The following is a 17722-nucleotide window of genomic DNA, read 5'->3' on the forward strand; positions in this document are numbered from 1 at the left end:
CAGCCACTGACCTACACCTTCTCTGTAATCTGTGGACATCTGTGATAGAGGTGATATTTCCAAACTATATTCCCCAAATCCCTTCCAATTTGGTTCATGTGGAAGTGACTGTTGGTGCTGAAAGCAGTCCAGTTTGGAACCTACCAGTTGGCAAGGAATAGCTGATGATAGAGAAAAAAAAATAATAATAATAAAAAAAATAAAAGGTCTCTCATCGTAGGCACGAGAGAAAGAGATTTAATCTGTACATCTGGCTTGGGACAGATAAATGTCTAAGTGCAATCTGCAGCTGCTCCTGTGAAAATCTAGGAGGGAGTGAGGAGCAGGTGGGTAAGAGTAGCATTTAACAGAGTCTAGAAGGGAAAATCTTTTCTGTTGACTGAATTGGTCTCAAGCACAAGATGAACTGTCTGTCCTCTTTTCCATACAGGTGGCCCTTGAGGTAGATGCCTTATTCAGCCTGCTTGGGCACCCAGGTGAATCTCCATCCTCCATCATCCTCTCTGCACACAAAGGCTTGTCCTTGGTGGAAACTGTGTGTTCTCACGTTGCGGTGAGGACTCAGAGATGTTGTGAAGGCCACCTCTGTTTTGTTAGGTGACAAGTCACTGGTCAGATAAGGCAACCCATAGGGTGGGAGGGAAGAAAGGCTTGGCATTGGTGAGGAGACACACGGTGCTGAAGAGAGCTGAGGAATGAAGGGAGAGTCTTCCCTGCATGGATGGACACTGCTGTTAGCTGGAGGCATCTGGCCGCAGCTATACACCACTGCCACACCCTCACTGTGGTCATAGTCTCTTGCTTCATCAGGGCTCAGGCAGTAGGTGTCTTTTCCAGGGTCTGAGGACAAGGCACTGTAGTTAGCTGATAAGGATTCATCAATAGTGTTTACATCTTTTAATCCTAAAGTCTGCAAGACCCAGCTGTCCACAGTAGGATTGGCTTGCTCTTCACAGGCAGTGAATTCATTAAAGAGATTCCTTCTAGCTTTGGAGGCATGAGGAGTTTCCTGAGGAGCAAAGCAGTGGTCGTCTTTCAATCTCCTTTTGGTGTTTTTGAGAACAGTACAGTTTTTCTGACCATGACAGGACAACAGTTTCTATACAAAAAATTGAAGTGGAGAGAGCAGGTTAAAAGCGGATTCTCTAACAGGAAGTAACATGTTTACAGTCTTTGATTTTAGATGAGTGAGACAGTTAGTACTGTCCTTATAAGATACTTTGCTTCTACTCTGTGCTCTTTTTTGCTCCTTAAACTTAGATATCACTAATCATTTTGTCTTTACAGCCTCTGCAACGACTTAGTCCCTGAGAGAGAAGAACTTGACAGTGCCAATAAAACCTTTGCTTTGATTGCATTCTCACTTGGTAAGGCATGAAATGAGAGATCCTACCTTGTTGTACAGGACTCCTCTGCACTGATGCTGCCAGTAGCATTTGGCAGGTTAGTGAGTGAGGTTGAGGGGGAATGTGACAGTCGTACAAACAGAGAAGAAGGGAAGGTGAGTCACGCCAGGGCAAGTGAGATCCCAGCTAGGGAACTCTCTGAGCTGCAGCTTGTGGGGCTTTGCGCTCATGAAACCACCACAGCTGCCCTTACCCCGGGACCAGGGCCAATCAAACATCCAGAGATGGGTAACAAAAAGCAACAGTAACAAGGAAACTCCCCAGGGACATCACGGATCAGTGCTCAGCCACCTCCCATGAAGTGTTCCACACTGGACTCTCTTCCACCTCATATGGAGGGGTGGTCACATCACCCTGCTGTGCTCAATGAAGGAGACCCTCTTCTACTGCTAGAAGCCAGATCTTTGTATGGGAGAAGATGTGCCACATTATCAAAAGGAAATAGGATGGAAAAGGGAAGTCCACTGGTTTTTTTTGTAAGTATTTTTACTTCATGCCCATTCACAGAGGTAAGCAGATAATTAACAGTTTGTTTTCATTGGTAAGTCTAGAGTAGAAAAAATTTGTTTAAGTTGACAAGAAGAAAGAGAATCAAGATATCATTTAGTTTAAGTGTTTCATCCAACTTAAAGTGTTTCATTTCAGATTTCACTTTTTAAAGTGATATATAATACTTTTTAATTAATAAAAAATGTAAAGATCAGTGTTCTAATACAAATGAATCAAAATGTGCCCTCAGAAGGTGTTACAAAAAATACATATAAAAAATAAAACACCCAAAACATAAAAAATGGAAAAAAAAACTATTCTCAAAAGGCATAATTGACAAAACAGACAAATTCAAGAAACATTTTGGTAAATCAAAATTTGACCTTTTCACTGAAAGGAGAAAACAAAAACAAACAAAAAAAAAAAAAAACTTGGATCAAATAATTTTACCTTGCTCTACTTCTAAATCAAACTTAGCCATGTGTGATAGTATTTGGCCTCTACTACATCCACAATTAAAACCCAATAGGATGTCATTCCTAAGGGAAACCATCAGCAATTTGGCAGCTCTGTGAAGTTAGAAAAGCTCTCATACTGCAAGTTTCTACACTCTTGACTTTTCCATACATTTTAATGGCATGTACCTACTCAAGCTGTTTTCTGTGCGTATGTCCATACAACAGATTTGAACACAATACCTTGGCTTTTTCTTCTAAACACTTAATCAGGGCAGAATTCAGGTATTGGCGCAGGTTGTTATTTTCTTCGTGTAACCTAGCAAGTTCCTCTTCCTTCTGAAGCAAAGTATCTTGAAGCTGTGGAATAGATACATCGATGAATAGATGTTGACTCTGTAACTTAATAGCAACTGCCCTATGGTACAGCCTTGCTTAGATTTGATGATCTGGGTGTTTGCTTTGTGAATTCAACCCACCCTCCTCAAGCCTCTTGTCTCTCTAAATCTAAGTGGCATGACTGCTCAGTTTTCACTTTTGACTTTCTTTTTTTCTTTAGTGAGTGTTTGAGAAGGTTACTCTGAAAAAACCTGTAACCACAGAATAACAGAACACAATTACAGGTAGCCCTGTAAACAGGCAGAAACTGTCACGGGCATGATAGTAGCTGCCAGATCTCTTTCTGGGTAGCAGTAAGCTTCTCTTTGCATCCCTCTTTCCAATGTATAGTTGGCTGGTGGGCAAAAGGAGAGGAAAGAAGCTGCAAACTAACAATTTATGTGCAGAAGAAGGTCCTACTGTCATTCTTTACATTCCATTGGCAGTCAGAGACCCCTTCAGTCCTGGATTGAGGAGTGGAGATAAGCTGTGGTCCCAGTGGTTTTTGATTTGCAGACTGCTAACAGTTTTTCATGGGAAATCTCAAATACCCATGTATTAGCACAGAGGCTTTTTCCTCCTGATCACAGCTTTGGAGAATTGTTTAGGAGGACAAAAAACTTTCTGCCAAGGACTCCAGGCATCCACTGACCACAGGCTGAAAAACACTGATCTGAACAGTTGAGACAAAGAAAGAGGCCAACTGATATCTGGAACTGGGGTCTAGTTCCATAGAACTTGAAGTTAGTAAGTAAGTTTCCATTGACTTCACTGTGTCCAAATATTACTGCAAATGTTTGGTCAAGGTGATCTCTAATGGCTTCCTCCATCTAGGATTGTTCAGTGGTTCTCCTACTGCTTGGTAAGATTTACTCTCCCCTCCCCCCCCCAAAAAAAAAAAAAAAAAAAAAAGGAAGAAAAGAAAAAAGGAAATAAGGAAATAAGAAAGAAAATAAAGGAAATGATTATTGGCCCAGACAGTTGATTCTCCATGTGAGTAACTTTTCGCCTGTAGATAGTCTCAGTAGACTCAAGAGGACAATACACAACGTGTTTTTAGTTAACAGCATGGCGCTTTGCAACATCAGAGCCTGAGGGATAGCCCATTGATGCCCCTGTTCTTCTCTAGTGGTGAGGCACCTGGCATAATACGTTGTAGCCAGAGGGAAGACATAGATAGGAAGCTCCACAACAGTCATTCTAGCTTCATGATACAGCACAGGGGACTGAAACATCTCAAATAAGGGACAAAGACCATCCAAACAAAGCATGTTACTGCTGTTTTCCCAAACCTGAGTGGCAGAGAGAAACGTGTCTGAGGTCACCCGTGAGTGAGCGATGCTTGAACCGCGGTGGCAGTACACGGCGGGGAGGAACGCGAGGCTGCGCGGGGCCCAGCCCGTTACCTGCTTGTTTCTGTAGAGCTGGGAGGACAGCTGGTCTCCCTGCCACGCCGCGTTCTGAGCACCAAGCCCCGGGGGGCACGGCAGGCTTGGGCGAAGCGCAGAGCCTGGGGGTTGGCAAGCACCGAGAGCAGACTCAGGGCCGGGCCGGGCCGGGCCGGGCCGGGCCGGGCGGGCCCCGCGGAGGAGCCGCCGGTCCGGGCCGGGCCGTGCGGGCCCCGACGGCGGCGGCGGAGCGCACTTACCCTGCGGCCGAGCCTCCCGCCGGCTCTCGCTCTGCTGCGGCGGCTCGGCGGCGCAGACGGCGACCCAGGTCTCCTTGGAAACCCCGGCGGGGGCGGACCAGGGGCAGGCGCAGCCCGGGCCCGCGGCGAAGTCCGGCTCCGGGCACGGCACGGTGCTCTGCGGAGGCAGAGGGGCCGTGGCGGGGGGGGGGCGCCGGCTGCCGGGGCCCCCCGCGCCCCGGCTGAGCAGGCCCCGAGGGGAGGCGGTGTCAGCCCGGCTCCGGCCCCGCGCCCAGGCGCATCCCGCCCAGGCGCATCCCGGTGCTGCTCCAGCCGCCGGACTGCTCCTGGCTCCGCGGGGAAGCGCCACCCGCACCTCTGCCCCGGCCGGCCGGGCGCGGAGGAGCGGGCGGCCCCGGCCGCCCCGGCGAGGCGCTGCCCGCCCCCGGGGGCGCTCCCAGCCCCGCCACCGGCGCCCGCCCGGGACCTGGCCACCTCCCCGCGCCGCGCCGCGCCGCGCCGCGCCGCTCCCCCCCTGCCGCCGCCTCTGAGCACCGGGCAGGGACTTCCCACTGCAGCCGGTGCACGCGGCAGGGGGTCTCCCAGCAGAGGGATGCCATGAAGGTGGCTGTTTCCTGAAGTCCCTGAGGAAACACTATGGTTCTTAGTCTGTTTAGGCTGAAGGGAGGACCCCAGGCTGTCCTTGGCCAGTCCGTTCGTCCCATGCTGAGGGCTTGGTTCAGCTCTAAGGCTGCACAAAGTCAGCAGCCACGTCCAGGCTGTTTGCTGCCCCTCCTGCCTCTACAGTTTTGCAGGAGTCCCAGCTTGCAAAGTAGCAAAGGCTGGGGTTGTCTCAGGAGTCATCCCTTTCCCTCCTCCAAATATGCACAATCTGCAGCAGTCCTGAATCTCTGCAAGGCAACAGCACAGCCTGGAGCCTAGAGAAGGGAATCTGCTCATCCATGGGAAGGCAGAGCAGCACAGCCTGCTTTTGCAGGTGGAGAGGAGCCCTCTTAAAGAGGGCACAGAACCTTCTGCATACACCCCCAGGGCAAAGAGACCACCTTCTCCTTTTCTGCCTTCAGGTCGAGAGAAATGCAAATAGCACTTACCATGTTAGTGGCAGAATGAAATGCAGGTCTTAGGAGCACGTTTCTGTTAAAGCCCCAGCGAGGTTTAAATGGCTCTGAAGGAGGGGGAGAGGGGGGAGACCGGGGAGGCGAGTTTAATCTAAAGGAGCTCCCAGTGACGCCTCAGAGCTCTCCTGAAACCCAGCAATCTGATTTGGTGTAAAGCTGTCAAACTTGTGACGTGAATAAACAGCAAACTTGCTGAAATCAAAGTCATTCTGCCCCCACAAATCAACACAAGGAAGGAGGGAAAAGAAAAGGAGGAGAGAGGAAAAAAAAGCCTCCACACACTTCACGACAGCACTGAGCTGGCATGTCTGAATTTCGCTCCAGGAAATGAGCAGGGATCCAGGGAAGCATCCCACATGTTCAGAGCAGGGCTGTTGGTGCTGCTGGTGAGTTTTGTTTTGTTTTGTTTTAAAGCCCTGTTTGCAGTTGTAAAATCCAGCAGGAAGAAGCAAGTTTGTCCAACATGCCTGGTTCAGAGAGTGGGTTTTCCACTCCTTTCCAAGGGTGTGTTGAAGCAAATGTGATTCAGGGCAGTTCTGCGGAAGGAAGTGTAGATTTCAGAACAGTGCAGTCTGCAAATGACAGCTTTCAGCAAATGGCTTATTTTACTGGGAATTAGTTTATTATCAAACCCCAATTTTCCAGAAGATCTTATGATATAAATGAGATGTGAACGGAGTAAGATTTACCACCACACAGGGCAATATATCAAAAGCCGTAAGTATGCGTGTGAAAGACAGAAAGATTGGCTGTATATACAGGCAATTCTAACTCAAATTAGTTTTCCACAGTAATTAAAGTCCATAGGTAGGCTTAAGATTTTTCCAGGAAAAAATCAAAACAAAACAAAAAAACCCCTCTTCACTGCTAGGCTCTCTTTGCAGAGCGTAAGGAATGGTGCGAATACAGCTAATAGCAGAGCAGTTGCTCAGTCAGGATGCTGCCTCCTGCCACGGCAAGGTCTGTTAAGAGAAGTAACCCGATCTGCCTGCGCACGCAAGCTGCAGCCAGCCAAGGGTAAGGCTGGGCCGAGGGCAGGCCAGGCTGGCATATGGGACGGTCTTTCATTTTTTCCCCCCTGGAGGATGCTCAGTGCTTTTACCCATTACCAATGCTCAGGGACAATAAAAATCAAGAGGGCCATTTGCCTTCCATTCTTTTCTTACTGGCATGTTTTCCTAGGTCACTGCCCAAGGTAAACTCATAGCCATGCCAAATTAAATCAATACCTTCTCCTGCCTCCTGTTTTTCTTTTTGTTTTGTTTTGTTTCCCCCAAGGGAGATACTTTATATACGGCTTGTGCTGCGTGTCCCCGCCAAACCCAGCTTTCGGTGAGCTGGCTGAAGCAGCTTTCCTAAACCCCAGCTCTCACGCTGCATTGAATAACTGCAGCAACAACCCACACCGTTTGGGTGCCAACCCCTCTTTTGCATGCCTGGGGGAGGTGGTATCTGTTGGCCAACGGGAAACACAAGCCCCACGAAACCGCCCGGGCCCCGGGGCCGCCCTCCTTGCTCACGGTTATCCCCCTTTTCCCGGCCCTCTCCGCCCTCGGGAGGGCTCCCTCGGCCCGGGGCAGGCGGACCCCGGCGCCGCAGCCGGGCAGGTCCAGAGCACCGCTGCCGGGGAAGGGCCCAGCCCCGGGGGCGGCAGGGCCCGGGACAGCCCCCGGCAAGGCGTGGGAGCCCCGCGGGGGCCGCCCGCGCTCAGCGGCGCCTCCGGACGCTGCGGCCTCGGCCCGGCGCTGCCCGAGACGGCCGCCATGTTGGGGCTGCCCCGCGGGGAGGGCGGGAGCGCCAGCCGCGGCCATTGGGGGAGCGGGAACGGTGGGAGCGACGTCATCACCCCGCGCCCACGCCCGCCTCGGGGGGAAATGGCGGGTGGCGGGGCTGCCCGTGCTGCCCGTCCGGTTGCCAGGCCCAGGCTGCTCTGCTTGTCTGCCTGGGGCACAGCTCCTTCCCCTGGCCTCGTGCTCCCTCTTTTGCCCCCTGGGGGAAGAGCCTTGCCGGCCCCTGTAGGGTGGAGGCAGGCATGGAGGAACCCCCCAGTGGGGGAGCCAGGCTGTTCGAGCTGCCCCCTGGCATCGCCCTTGGTCTCTGCAGCTTGTCTGTATGGGGACAGAGAGCAGCCTCAGAGAGAGGAAATCTGGGTGTCTAAAGGGAACGTCAGGCCAGAGCTGAAAGTGGCAGAAAATGTTTTCTTCCTGCTTCATGGAGGCAGGTGTGTGGTGAGGTGCTGCTTGCTCCCGACTGCTCCTAGGCAGGGCCCTTCACCTGGCACAACGCGCCTTGCTCAAAAATCTACTTCCTCTTGGCAAAGCTCTGTGTGCTTAGGCATACTCTGCCTCCTGAGAAGTGGCAGGAGGAGGGACATGCTGTTTGTGTGAAAAGCAGGTATGAAGATAGCCTGCAGTCACCCTGCTGGTACACCAGCTCTATGGAAGGCAGTGTGCTGCTTTGGCGCTGGCAGTGCTTTACTTGCTGAGCTTGACTGCTTAATTTTGACTCCACATACCATGGTTTCCATGCTTGGAGTAAAAGGCCCTGAGATCAGCGCTCAGGAACCTCATAGATTTTAAGAGATAACAGCTTTTGGGTGACTTTGTCAAGGAAAGGCAAACACTGTTGGTGTAAGAGAGAAAGCTAATTTTGCAAAATGGGGCATGGATGCCACATGATAGAAGAGGTTTGAATCGTAGCAGTACCACATCCATATATAGAGTAAAATGACAAGAGATAGCAATCATTTGGTAATTAATCCTTTTGCTGCTGATCTGAGAAGGCCACTCTCGGAGCTCGTGCTTGTTGAAGTTAGTGTTCCACTTCATTGATTGTTTGATTGGAGGTCAAGTTCAGGGATGAAATATTTTTCTGAAGATGACAATGTTGCTGATAGGATTTCTCTCCCAGTTTCGTAGCTGTTCTTCCCTAAAGGTTTAAGAACGTGCTAGCATATATTCATGTGTGTAACTCACATGCATTCTTGGTGTTTATGGCTATGTTAATGCTACTATTTTCTTCTGTAAACTCCGTGGTTTTTTTCTTGTTTAAATGACAGTGATGGGGCTAATTCTGCTTGGATTTTTCTCGTTTAGTTTACTTTTATATAGAAATGGCCAAAATGTTGTGTTTGGACTATTGTGAACTGCTTTCTAATTGAGATTCTACACAGAAGAAAAAGAACAATAAATTTTAAGGACACAGCTATTGAATGTGGAATAATGTTAAAAATATTTACAAATGGTTTGAGTTAATTTTATACCAGATTTACCTCGGTGTATGCATGTTATTTTTCATTCTAACATCTGTTCAAGGTGTCTTTCCCTACTCCAAATCCTCCTCACTTATTCTGTCATATTGCTGTTATATTGCTCCTCATCCCTCTTGAAGATGGCTAGTAGATCAGAAATGAAATAAAGGCTCACTTAATATCTCCACGTACTAGCCCTATAATCAGGTACACACAGATATGTCTCATTTGCATGCATCTCTGCTGATGTATGTGAAGTAAAGGTGTGATTAAGCCTGATCAAACTGATATGTAAGAATATTTTTGAATGCAAATTTCTGCAGATATAAGTTCTTGTTCTCTGATCAATCTTCCTCATGGAACATAGGACTAAAAGGCACTTCCCAAATCCAATTGACTGCTGTTGTAACTTTCTTCAACTTTCCATTTTCCCTGTTAAAACTATGTTATTTTCCTTAGGAAATTCCCACTGTGAGGCTACTTCATACCCTTTGAGTTCTGATGGCTAGACACTTTTTAGTTTCCACTCTGAATGCATTCAGAGTGGGTATAATCCCTTTTGTCCTTTTGCCAACATTTTGCTCTAATTTAGACAGTTCTCCCTCTGTAGCGTTTATCCTTGATGTCTGCAGAACGCTGCCACATCTTGTCTGTTCTGTTGTTTTTTAGGTCAAACAAAGCAGGTTCATTTAGAATCATCCTATAACATAAACACTATGGGGACCATCTTGGAGAATATTCCAGCTGACATTAACTTGTTTTTCAAATGGATGACCTAAATTACCCAGTTGGTTGGGTGGTATGTTGATGCTTTAGAAAAAAGCTCTGGCATGTCTTTTATCTCTTCCTAGTACATTTTAGGGTAATACTTACCTTTCTATTCCTTTCTCATACTAGTGACCAATTTGAAATTGCTGACAGCTGTCAGTGAATACACCTGTTGACCTCATTTACTCTATAATGGAATTAATCAAATACAGCCACTGGGCTGCAGCTCTTCTGCTTTGATTAAGTCTTGTATTAGGGAGTTTGATTAATATTTGGAAGCAAACAAAAAAAGGTGATTTCAAAACTTAATAAATTTAAAGAATCCTTCTGGGTTTACCCGCAGTTTCTCAGAGCTTAAACCGTGAGTTGATGGATAGAATCACATCTATCTCAGATGTGGTTCTTACAGTGGCTTCAGCACATTCTTCTGGTTTGAAATAAAGCTATACAGTGAATTTAGATGTAGTGTGATTGTGATTCTATGTTTTTTGGTGTACACTGGATAAAGTTGATTCCTGACTTGATCCTCAAAAGTGAATTTGGTATTAATAGTGCTTAATTTGCTGTGACCAGAAAAGGATTGGTTTTTCTAAGGAAATATGTTTTAGCAGCAACATAGAAAAGGATAATGGATTATAATGATACAGAAATGTAACTGCTGTGGTGGATATTGTTTGATGGATTTGTCTGCATGGTAATGTGTACACATACAGAAGATAATGAAAAGCCAGCTGAATTTCTATCATTGTCAGTTAATCTTGATAAGCTTTGAAACTCTTCGGATTTTTAGAAAATACTTCAGAGTGGTGAAGGTGCTAGAATGTTTTATTCTCCCATGTTTGCAATTGTCCTTCACGTTTTTCCTCTGAATAGTAACAACACAAGGAACTTGTTATCTCCCTGTTCAGGCATTAAGATAAGATTTTGGAGAGAGATTCTTTATTAGGCACGATGAATTCTGAGGTGAACATCAAGTTCTTATCAAAATAGAGTTCTCTAGATTTGCAGTGATGCTTCAGATTTATCTGAAAAAATTTGAAGTTTTTATATATGATAGTGTCCTTTTTATGTATGAAAATACCTATGCAGATGAAATACGTTCAATAATATGATTGATAGGGATGCCTGCCATGTGCTTTGTGCAGAACTGTTCATCCATCTGTTAAAAGCCCTGCTGTGTTAACAGCTAGTTGGTAGTAGACCTGAGCACTGCTTAGCTGTCTTCAAATCTCGGTTCTCTCATATGAAGTAGGTGGTATTATACAGGAGACAGAGAAAGAAGTTAAGTAAACTAAGCCATGAGTAACAACTTAAAATGGCCTAGGACTAGAAGGAGCTTCTCGGTCATCTTGTCCTCCTTCTACTTTAGCTAGGCAGAGAGTTTATAAGTTTCAGTGCTGTCCCTCCAGTGCTTTATCTTGTGAGACTGGTACTGCTTCTCACTTCTTTGACAGTTCAAAATATTATTCTAGTTTCTGGTCTAAACTTTTTTTTTTCTTTTTTCTTTTTTTTTTTAACTTTGAGGAATACTGGATGGGATTTTTAACACAAACCTTGATTCAGTTTTGGAACTGAAGCCTGTTTTTGATCTGGCATCAGAGGCACATTACTCATGTTTACATTTTTCTGTCCAGAGGTTACCACCATACTGATTTGCTGTGCTGCAGCTGAAAAACAAACCTTTCCATCAAAGGAAGTCTTCAGTGTAAGCAGCTGCACTAAGGTAGCCCCATGCTTAAATGATACATGATAAAAAATAATTTCTCTTGCTCTGGACTGTGTTATGAGGCTTGGCCGTTGTGATTTGTGTGAAATTGCTGAGTCTATGAAGGAAAGAATGTGTGCTGAAAAGCCATGTTTTTCTCCATGGTGTTTTCTATTGAAGTCAAACTATTCTGCGGGGAGATCTGCCAGAAGAGCTTGGCTCATGGGTTTCGCCCGTAGTGGGATGACTTTCCACAAGCAGAAAGTGTGAAGCAAAAGCACTACTCTCTCCAGAAGCAGAGTTCGGTGGAGCCTTATATCTAATCAGCCACTGATGCCTGCATCTTCTCTTTTCATATTCTGGTCTCTGAGCTCATCTAAAGCGCACAGTGTTGCCAGTACCTATGTTCTGGGCTTCACCTATTTAATACTGCTTTTCCTCTTGGCTAGTGCTCAGGAGTTGGCAGTCTGGCTCTCTTCCAACTCTCCTTCGGTGTAGGAGCTGAGTACTTTCCATTCTTGGCTGGTAGTTGGGAGGTTTGGCAGAGATCTCTGATCTGAGTAAATATATGTGAGGGCATCTCTCCATTGCTGAGCTGCATAACGTCGCCTTCCTTAATCAATAATGAATAGAAGATCCCAGGATACATGAAAATTTGTCAGGGGTCAGAAAGTGAAGGATGTTGTTGTCATGAGCTGAGAAAGATGTCAGTGCTTTTGTACATACCCTTCAAAGACTGAGTTAAAATAGTAAGTCACTGGGGAGGTATTCTGGTAAAACAGCTTTGTCCGTGTACATAAACTCTTCAGCTCCTAGTCCATGCAGGTAGTGTTCGATGAACGGGTGATGAAAAGGAATTAGTTGGATGGTAATTCATCTAAAAGATTGGCAGAGGATTTTACAGGCTTACACCAAGCTGGCTGGAGACAATAATCTCTTCTCTCAAGGAATGCTGAGGTCCTGATGGCCAGCTTGCTGGAATGAAACTTGAATGCTTTTTAATTCTCTGTGAAAGATTTTTTTTTTCTTCTTTGGCTTTTGTTTTTAGGAAGGAACAAAATGTTTCATTGTGATTTTGTCAATGATTTTGATATAATGGATTAAAAGAGTAAATGTCTTCTAAATCTCAAAGCCTTTAAAAAAAAAAGTAGGATTCCATTCGAAACACATCAGAGCTGTTTTCTCCTCTGATTTTTTACTGAAATTTCATTTTAGAGCAGAAGTTTACACACTTCAATAACAGTATAAATTCCTTCTCAGCTATGATGTGCACTGGAGAATTACTGCATTCAGGATTATTTGGCCGGTTATATTTTACACCATCCTGGAGGTGAAGGTGGGAGGGAGGCTTTTGCATCCATTTGGCAGCCCTTGACTATGCCAAAGGGATATAAAAAGGCCTCAGAGTAAATAAGAAGCAGGAGAACTCTTTGGATTTTAACTGCCCGTGGATGAGGGAGCAGGATTCCTCCACGCCTTACTGTAATTTTGCACTTGTGCAATTCCAGTGCAAACTGTAACAGGACAGTGTGAAAAGAAAGCAAAGTTAATCAAATGTAATAGGACAGGCTTCATCGAAGAGTCTTTTTCTCTTGTCTCCAAGTTCTTGTGTCCTACTCTCCTGATGTGATTTGAAAGAAGAGAAACTTAAATGGCAGTGCTGGAGAGTTACCCAGGGGCTCCAGTGGCTTCTGTTTCATTTTCTTGTTCTTTCTAGTCAGAAATAAGGCTTCTTGCCATTCATCAAATGCCTAATGACTGCTCTGTAATTTGTCGCAGCACTGAACTCTGAAGCCTTCTGATAAGAATCTTGGGACCCACATTGCCTCAGGTTAACATCCACTGAATTCTCTCTTAGAGATGGAAATGTCCTATTGTTTGAAAAGCAGCAGGTTCACGTGAAATGAACTAATTTACTCTAGGATGTTAATATTAGTTATTGGCCCAGAGCTTAGGTTTGTAACAGACATCCATCAAGATGATGATATAAATTGTCTTTCTTTTTGTGCAGAACCTTAAAGCATGAGCAAACTCGTTCACAGTCCGGTTCCAAAGACAGTGCTTTGAGCCCCCCAGAAGTTGTAACACATGCTGTCAGTGGAAGTATCAGCCTTTCTCCATGAATCTGTGAGCTCTGTGTGTGTTATTCTTCAGTGTCATGCTTTTTTTCCTGGCATATCAACTTCCAAGTCTTTTGCTTCTTCCTTATTCAGGGAGATTTTTTTGGTCTGAGGGTACTATACCTTGCACTAAGAGTCTTCATAGAGCTTGTCTGGAAAGCACAGCTGCTTCTCTGAATCATAGCCTTTGGAAAATGAATCCTTGTATCTAGCTGCCTCCGTGAAGTTTCATTGCCCTCTGTCCTACCTAGAGACTCGTTTGTGTTTGTGGTATTTAGTTCCTTGAGAAAACAGGACAAAACTTTTGCAGCCCATCACTGATTTGCTCCTTCCAACCTTTAACAATGCTGTGCATTTCCAAAGCTTTAGATGTTTTTCTCAGTGCTCTGCTCGTGTGTCCTGGACATTCAGTTTATCTTATGTATGTATCCCTCTGCCTGTGTCAAAGCAAGATGGAACTGAGCTGTAAAATTTGGTTAATAACCTAGATTCCTGAGGATTTAGAAGTTTTGGGTGTTGTTTTGTGCTTCCTCAAATTTCAAGTGAGTTTGTATTCAGTGATAGAGATAAGACTGATCTGTAATCTTCACGGCCCCAGAAATATGAATCTATGAAAAAAAAAGAAAAAGAAAAAAGAATGTGGACATGCATAGCTGATGCATCTTTTCCTGTTCAAAGTTGTATGTTTAGAAGGAGCATCCTTTAAACAGAAAATGAAGAAGGCAAAGGAGATGTGGCTGCAGGAAACAAAATACTTCACTGGGAAGCTGAAAGGTACTGATACAGTAATTTTTGCATCTGCTGCTGGCCTTCAGTCAGTAGTTTGCTTTATCTCTTCATATACTAGTTTCCCCCAAATGCAAGATGAGGAAAATGGTATTCTAGATGTTCTGTCTGATGACAAACCCTCTATAAGAATTAGATACTGGTACTGTGATTTCCAAGAAAAACACTGACTATAGACATTTTTTTCAAAGAAGTTGTTTGATAATGTAAGTTTGGAGGGATAGCTTATTGCTGAAAGTGTTTTGTTTTCATACATTCCTGGAGGTCAGTGTGTTTTATAGGACTGCAGTGTTTGGACACTAGAGGGCTTCCTAGCATTCCTCCCTGTAGTCCCAAACAGGCAGGCAAGAATATTGTTTAGGGAAGTAAATCAAGGAGCCTTTGCTCAGGCTTTTACAACTGGATTTAAGTTTTGAAGGGCGTACTGAGCAATATAGAGGCAAAAGGCTCTGCTCACTCTCCATCTCGGACTGGGCTGTGTAAGAAAATTCTGATACTCCCAATTACGAAAGCTGGGAGAAAGGGTAGTTTATTTTTCTCTCTTTAAGAACTGCCTGGAACGTAGGCAGTTACCTTTGATTTATTCGCAGAGTGCAAATATTGACCAGATCATTACCCTTAGTAAGTCCAAATCCATAGCTTTTTCACAAACAGCTTATATTCTTTTACCAGTATTTTCTAAATTTAAAGGAATTGGTTAATTTCAACTAAAGATGTAAATCATGTGATTGATTGATTGATTGATTTGCCCTTACCTGAGCAATGTTGCTGTCAGCTTGGGTTTTATCTTTTTGTATCAAAATGAAAAAAAACACCCTTTTTTGATACAAAATCAGTATTGTCTTCATAAAGAGTTAAGTCAGCATCTCTGAATCTTGAGATAAACTGTAGAATAATTTTTTTTGATATATTTTTGCTTTTTGTTATTGGATATACTAAGGTCCAGGAAAATCTTCATGCAAATCTGCTTCTGCATTTATTTGAATCTTCTTTCTAAGTTACTAGCAGTTGCTAGAAAAGGTCTCGTCTAACATTCCATTTGTAAATGACATTGGGAAATAGAGTGATTGAGTTACATGCTTGTGGCCTTATATCACAATCTCTGCTTTCATTTACACATTGTTTTCTTAGGGTCTGCAATCAGTGATTATTCTAACGTTCTTTGTGTTAATAGTGCCAAAATACAATTTTTTTTTTTTAATGAATATGGGCATTTGGCCATCTTAACTCGTATATACCTCCTAAACTACCTTCCAGACTTGGCAGGATGAATGTGCTGAGCCATCTGTTCCTGAAATGAGTTTATCAGTATTTAGGTATTGTTGAGATACCAGCATCCATATTTTCACATGATTTCCAAACTCTGCAGGCTAGATTAATTTCATTTTTCTCTGGGCAAGAATAAGGAACAACAAGACAGAGTCCTGCATGACAGGAAAGCACAACATCTGCATTGAAATATGCATGGGAGTTTAATGCAATTTCTTGAGCATGGGAGTTTGGTTGTAATAATCAAGTTTTCATATTTTTTTTTTCCTTCCCTGAAGGGTTTAGAAGCTGTGTCATAGTTTCATAGTTTGTATCTCATTGACAAGAAGTCTGACTGACAAGACTACTTAATCCTAAAGTGAAGCAAAAAAAAAAAAAAAGAAAAAAAAAAAAAAAGAAAACTTGCAAAATCAACATGTCTCTTTATCTTCTTGTGTTTTGTAGAAGTCTGATTTTTAATTATGACCAGACTTCTAAAAATCAACCTTTTGGAGAACACTATTATTCTGTTTGCCTTGAAATCAGGAATGTTAGTGGTGGAGGAGATCATGTAAGAGGAAGAATCAAAGGTTCAGACTGAAGGAGTGAGCACAGGTGACTGCCGTGCAGTCTGTGGGATGATGAAGGAAAGCAGTGATGGGGAAAAAAAATAATTTTCCCACTTCTTGAACTGAACTGAAAATTTCAGTGAATAGGTTTGACAGGTGATTTAAAATGTAGAAGTGTTCTGCTAAATTTATGTACGAAACATCAGTACTTGGTAAGATAATATCTTGAATTCCGTTCTCCACATCCCCTGCAAGAGATTTTGGGGCCTGCCTATCTCTTTTGGAGTATTTTTAATCACTTTCTAGAAATGTCCAGCACTCTTCACCCTCCTTCGGGAGTCAGGCTTAGTATCTTGAATTCCCAGTGCTAGGCAGTTTGACTATTGCTGTGTGCTTTCCCAGATCAGGAGCAGGATCTGATCTCAATCTGGTATCAACAAACTGAAAACACATGAGCTGTTCTGAGTGTAACATGCCTAGGTCTTGCTCACAACTGAGCCTCTTGTAACTTGTTCTTTTCACTCATATTAAAACAAACAGACAGCAGGTATTTTTCCTCTTTGGAGAGAATAGGGAAATAAAGATGCTTCCAAAGTTTGATTTCAAGATTAAAAAAAAAAAAAAATCCAATGTGAAAGCATCCCTTGATGTTCAAACTGAAGCAGTGAGCACAGGTGACTGCTGTGTAGTCTGCTGGAAATCAGGTTGTTTGCAAGCCATGCCCCTACTTGCTCAAGTACAAAATTGAGCACAGCGTTATGTGTAGCATTCGCACCTCGAGATGGCGTTTCCAGCCGATCTGTCTCACCCTAGAGTGGTTGGCTCTACTTCCTCTTTGATTACTATCTAGAGTATTGCTTAACAATATGTTTGACTTAAAAACAATTATATCACTGGGTCCCCCCCTCAGCGTGTAACAAGAGACCTTTGACCACAACACTGGAGAATAAGAAGCAGAATGGCCTTGGAAATTAATGTGCTGCCAAGAGCTAGCCTTGCAGCAATGGGTTAAGTGGGGCCATCCCTGTAAACTACCATTCACCAGACTTTCTTTGAGTTGACCTGCTAGGATTTTTCCCTCTCCTCCCACCCCTTCCTCTTCTTTCTTTCTTTCTTTTTATTCCTTTCCTCAAGTCTCTTTTGATTTCATGCTGGCTTTTTAAATTGAGGATAAAGTTAATTCACCTCACAATGCCGCAGCTGGAATGAAATATGGCCAGTCGCCTGTGTGCAGGGGAGGAGTCTGTGCTGGCTAGGGGTGGCTCACTGGATCTCTTAAGGCCAGTACGGGCTGCCACTGATTTATTGATGGTGCCTCTACCGACAAAGCAAGAAGTTAACTAATTATGAACATATGGTTCAGCTCGTGCTTGACTCAGCAGACACCTTGTTAGCTTGGAGCCGGCTAGGTGTTCAGAAGCAGGAGAAGAAGAAAATTTTGGGTGGAAGGTGTGGGCCAAAGTCCCACTGACAAGCCAGAGGGAGGCTTGATTGATCCTAATCTATTCTTTTTGTTAGGAGGCAGCATGCTGCTATCAGGAACAGCTTGGTAATAACAGATTTGTGGCCTCTAAGTCCTTGTGGTTATAGTCAGCACGTGACGCTCAGTCGGTTTCTTGTATGCTCTGTGCTTAATTGGTCTCAATAGTGAGGTCTGAAATGAGATGGTAGTTCAAGGTACAACACATGCTATACCTGAAATTGCAGGCTGTGAGCTGCTGCACAGATGTCAGCTTTTTACCAGCGGGGTTACCACAGAGGAACCAGAGGGCCTGTAGAGAA

At 44.4% G+C, this 17722-nt stretch overlaps 1 protein-coding gene across 1 annotated transcript; it reads right to left on the reverse strand.

Annotated features, from left to right (window-relative positions):
* Nucleotides 1–451: 451 nt before the first annotated feature.
* On the reverse strand, nucleotides 452–7259 carry GMNC (geminin coiled-coil domain containing). The gene is made up of 5 exons (XM_062583047.1): nucleotides 7113–7259; nucleotides 4373–4533; nucleotides 4135–4219; nucleotides 2594–2710; nucleotides 452–1099 (listed from the first exon to the last, which is right to left on the reverse strand). The coding sequence occupies exons 1-5, from the start codon at nucleotides 7257–7259 to the stop codon at nucleotides 452–454; spliced, it is 1158 nt and encodes a 385-aa protein (XP_062439031.1).
* Between the last annotated feature and the right edge of the window lie 10463 nt (nucleotides 7260–17722).

The sequence above is a fragment of the Rhea pennata genome, chromosome 9 (genome assembly GCF_028389875.1).
Source record: "Rhea pennata isolate bPtePen1 chromosome 9, bPtePen1.pri, whole genome shotgun sequence".
In the NCBI taxonomy this organism is placed as follows: Eukaryota; Metazoa; Chordata; class Aves; order Rheiformes; family Rheidae; genus Rhea; species Rhea pennata.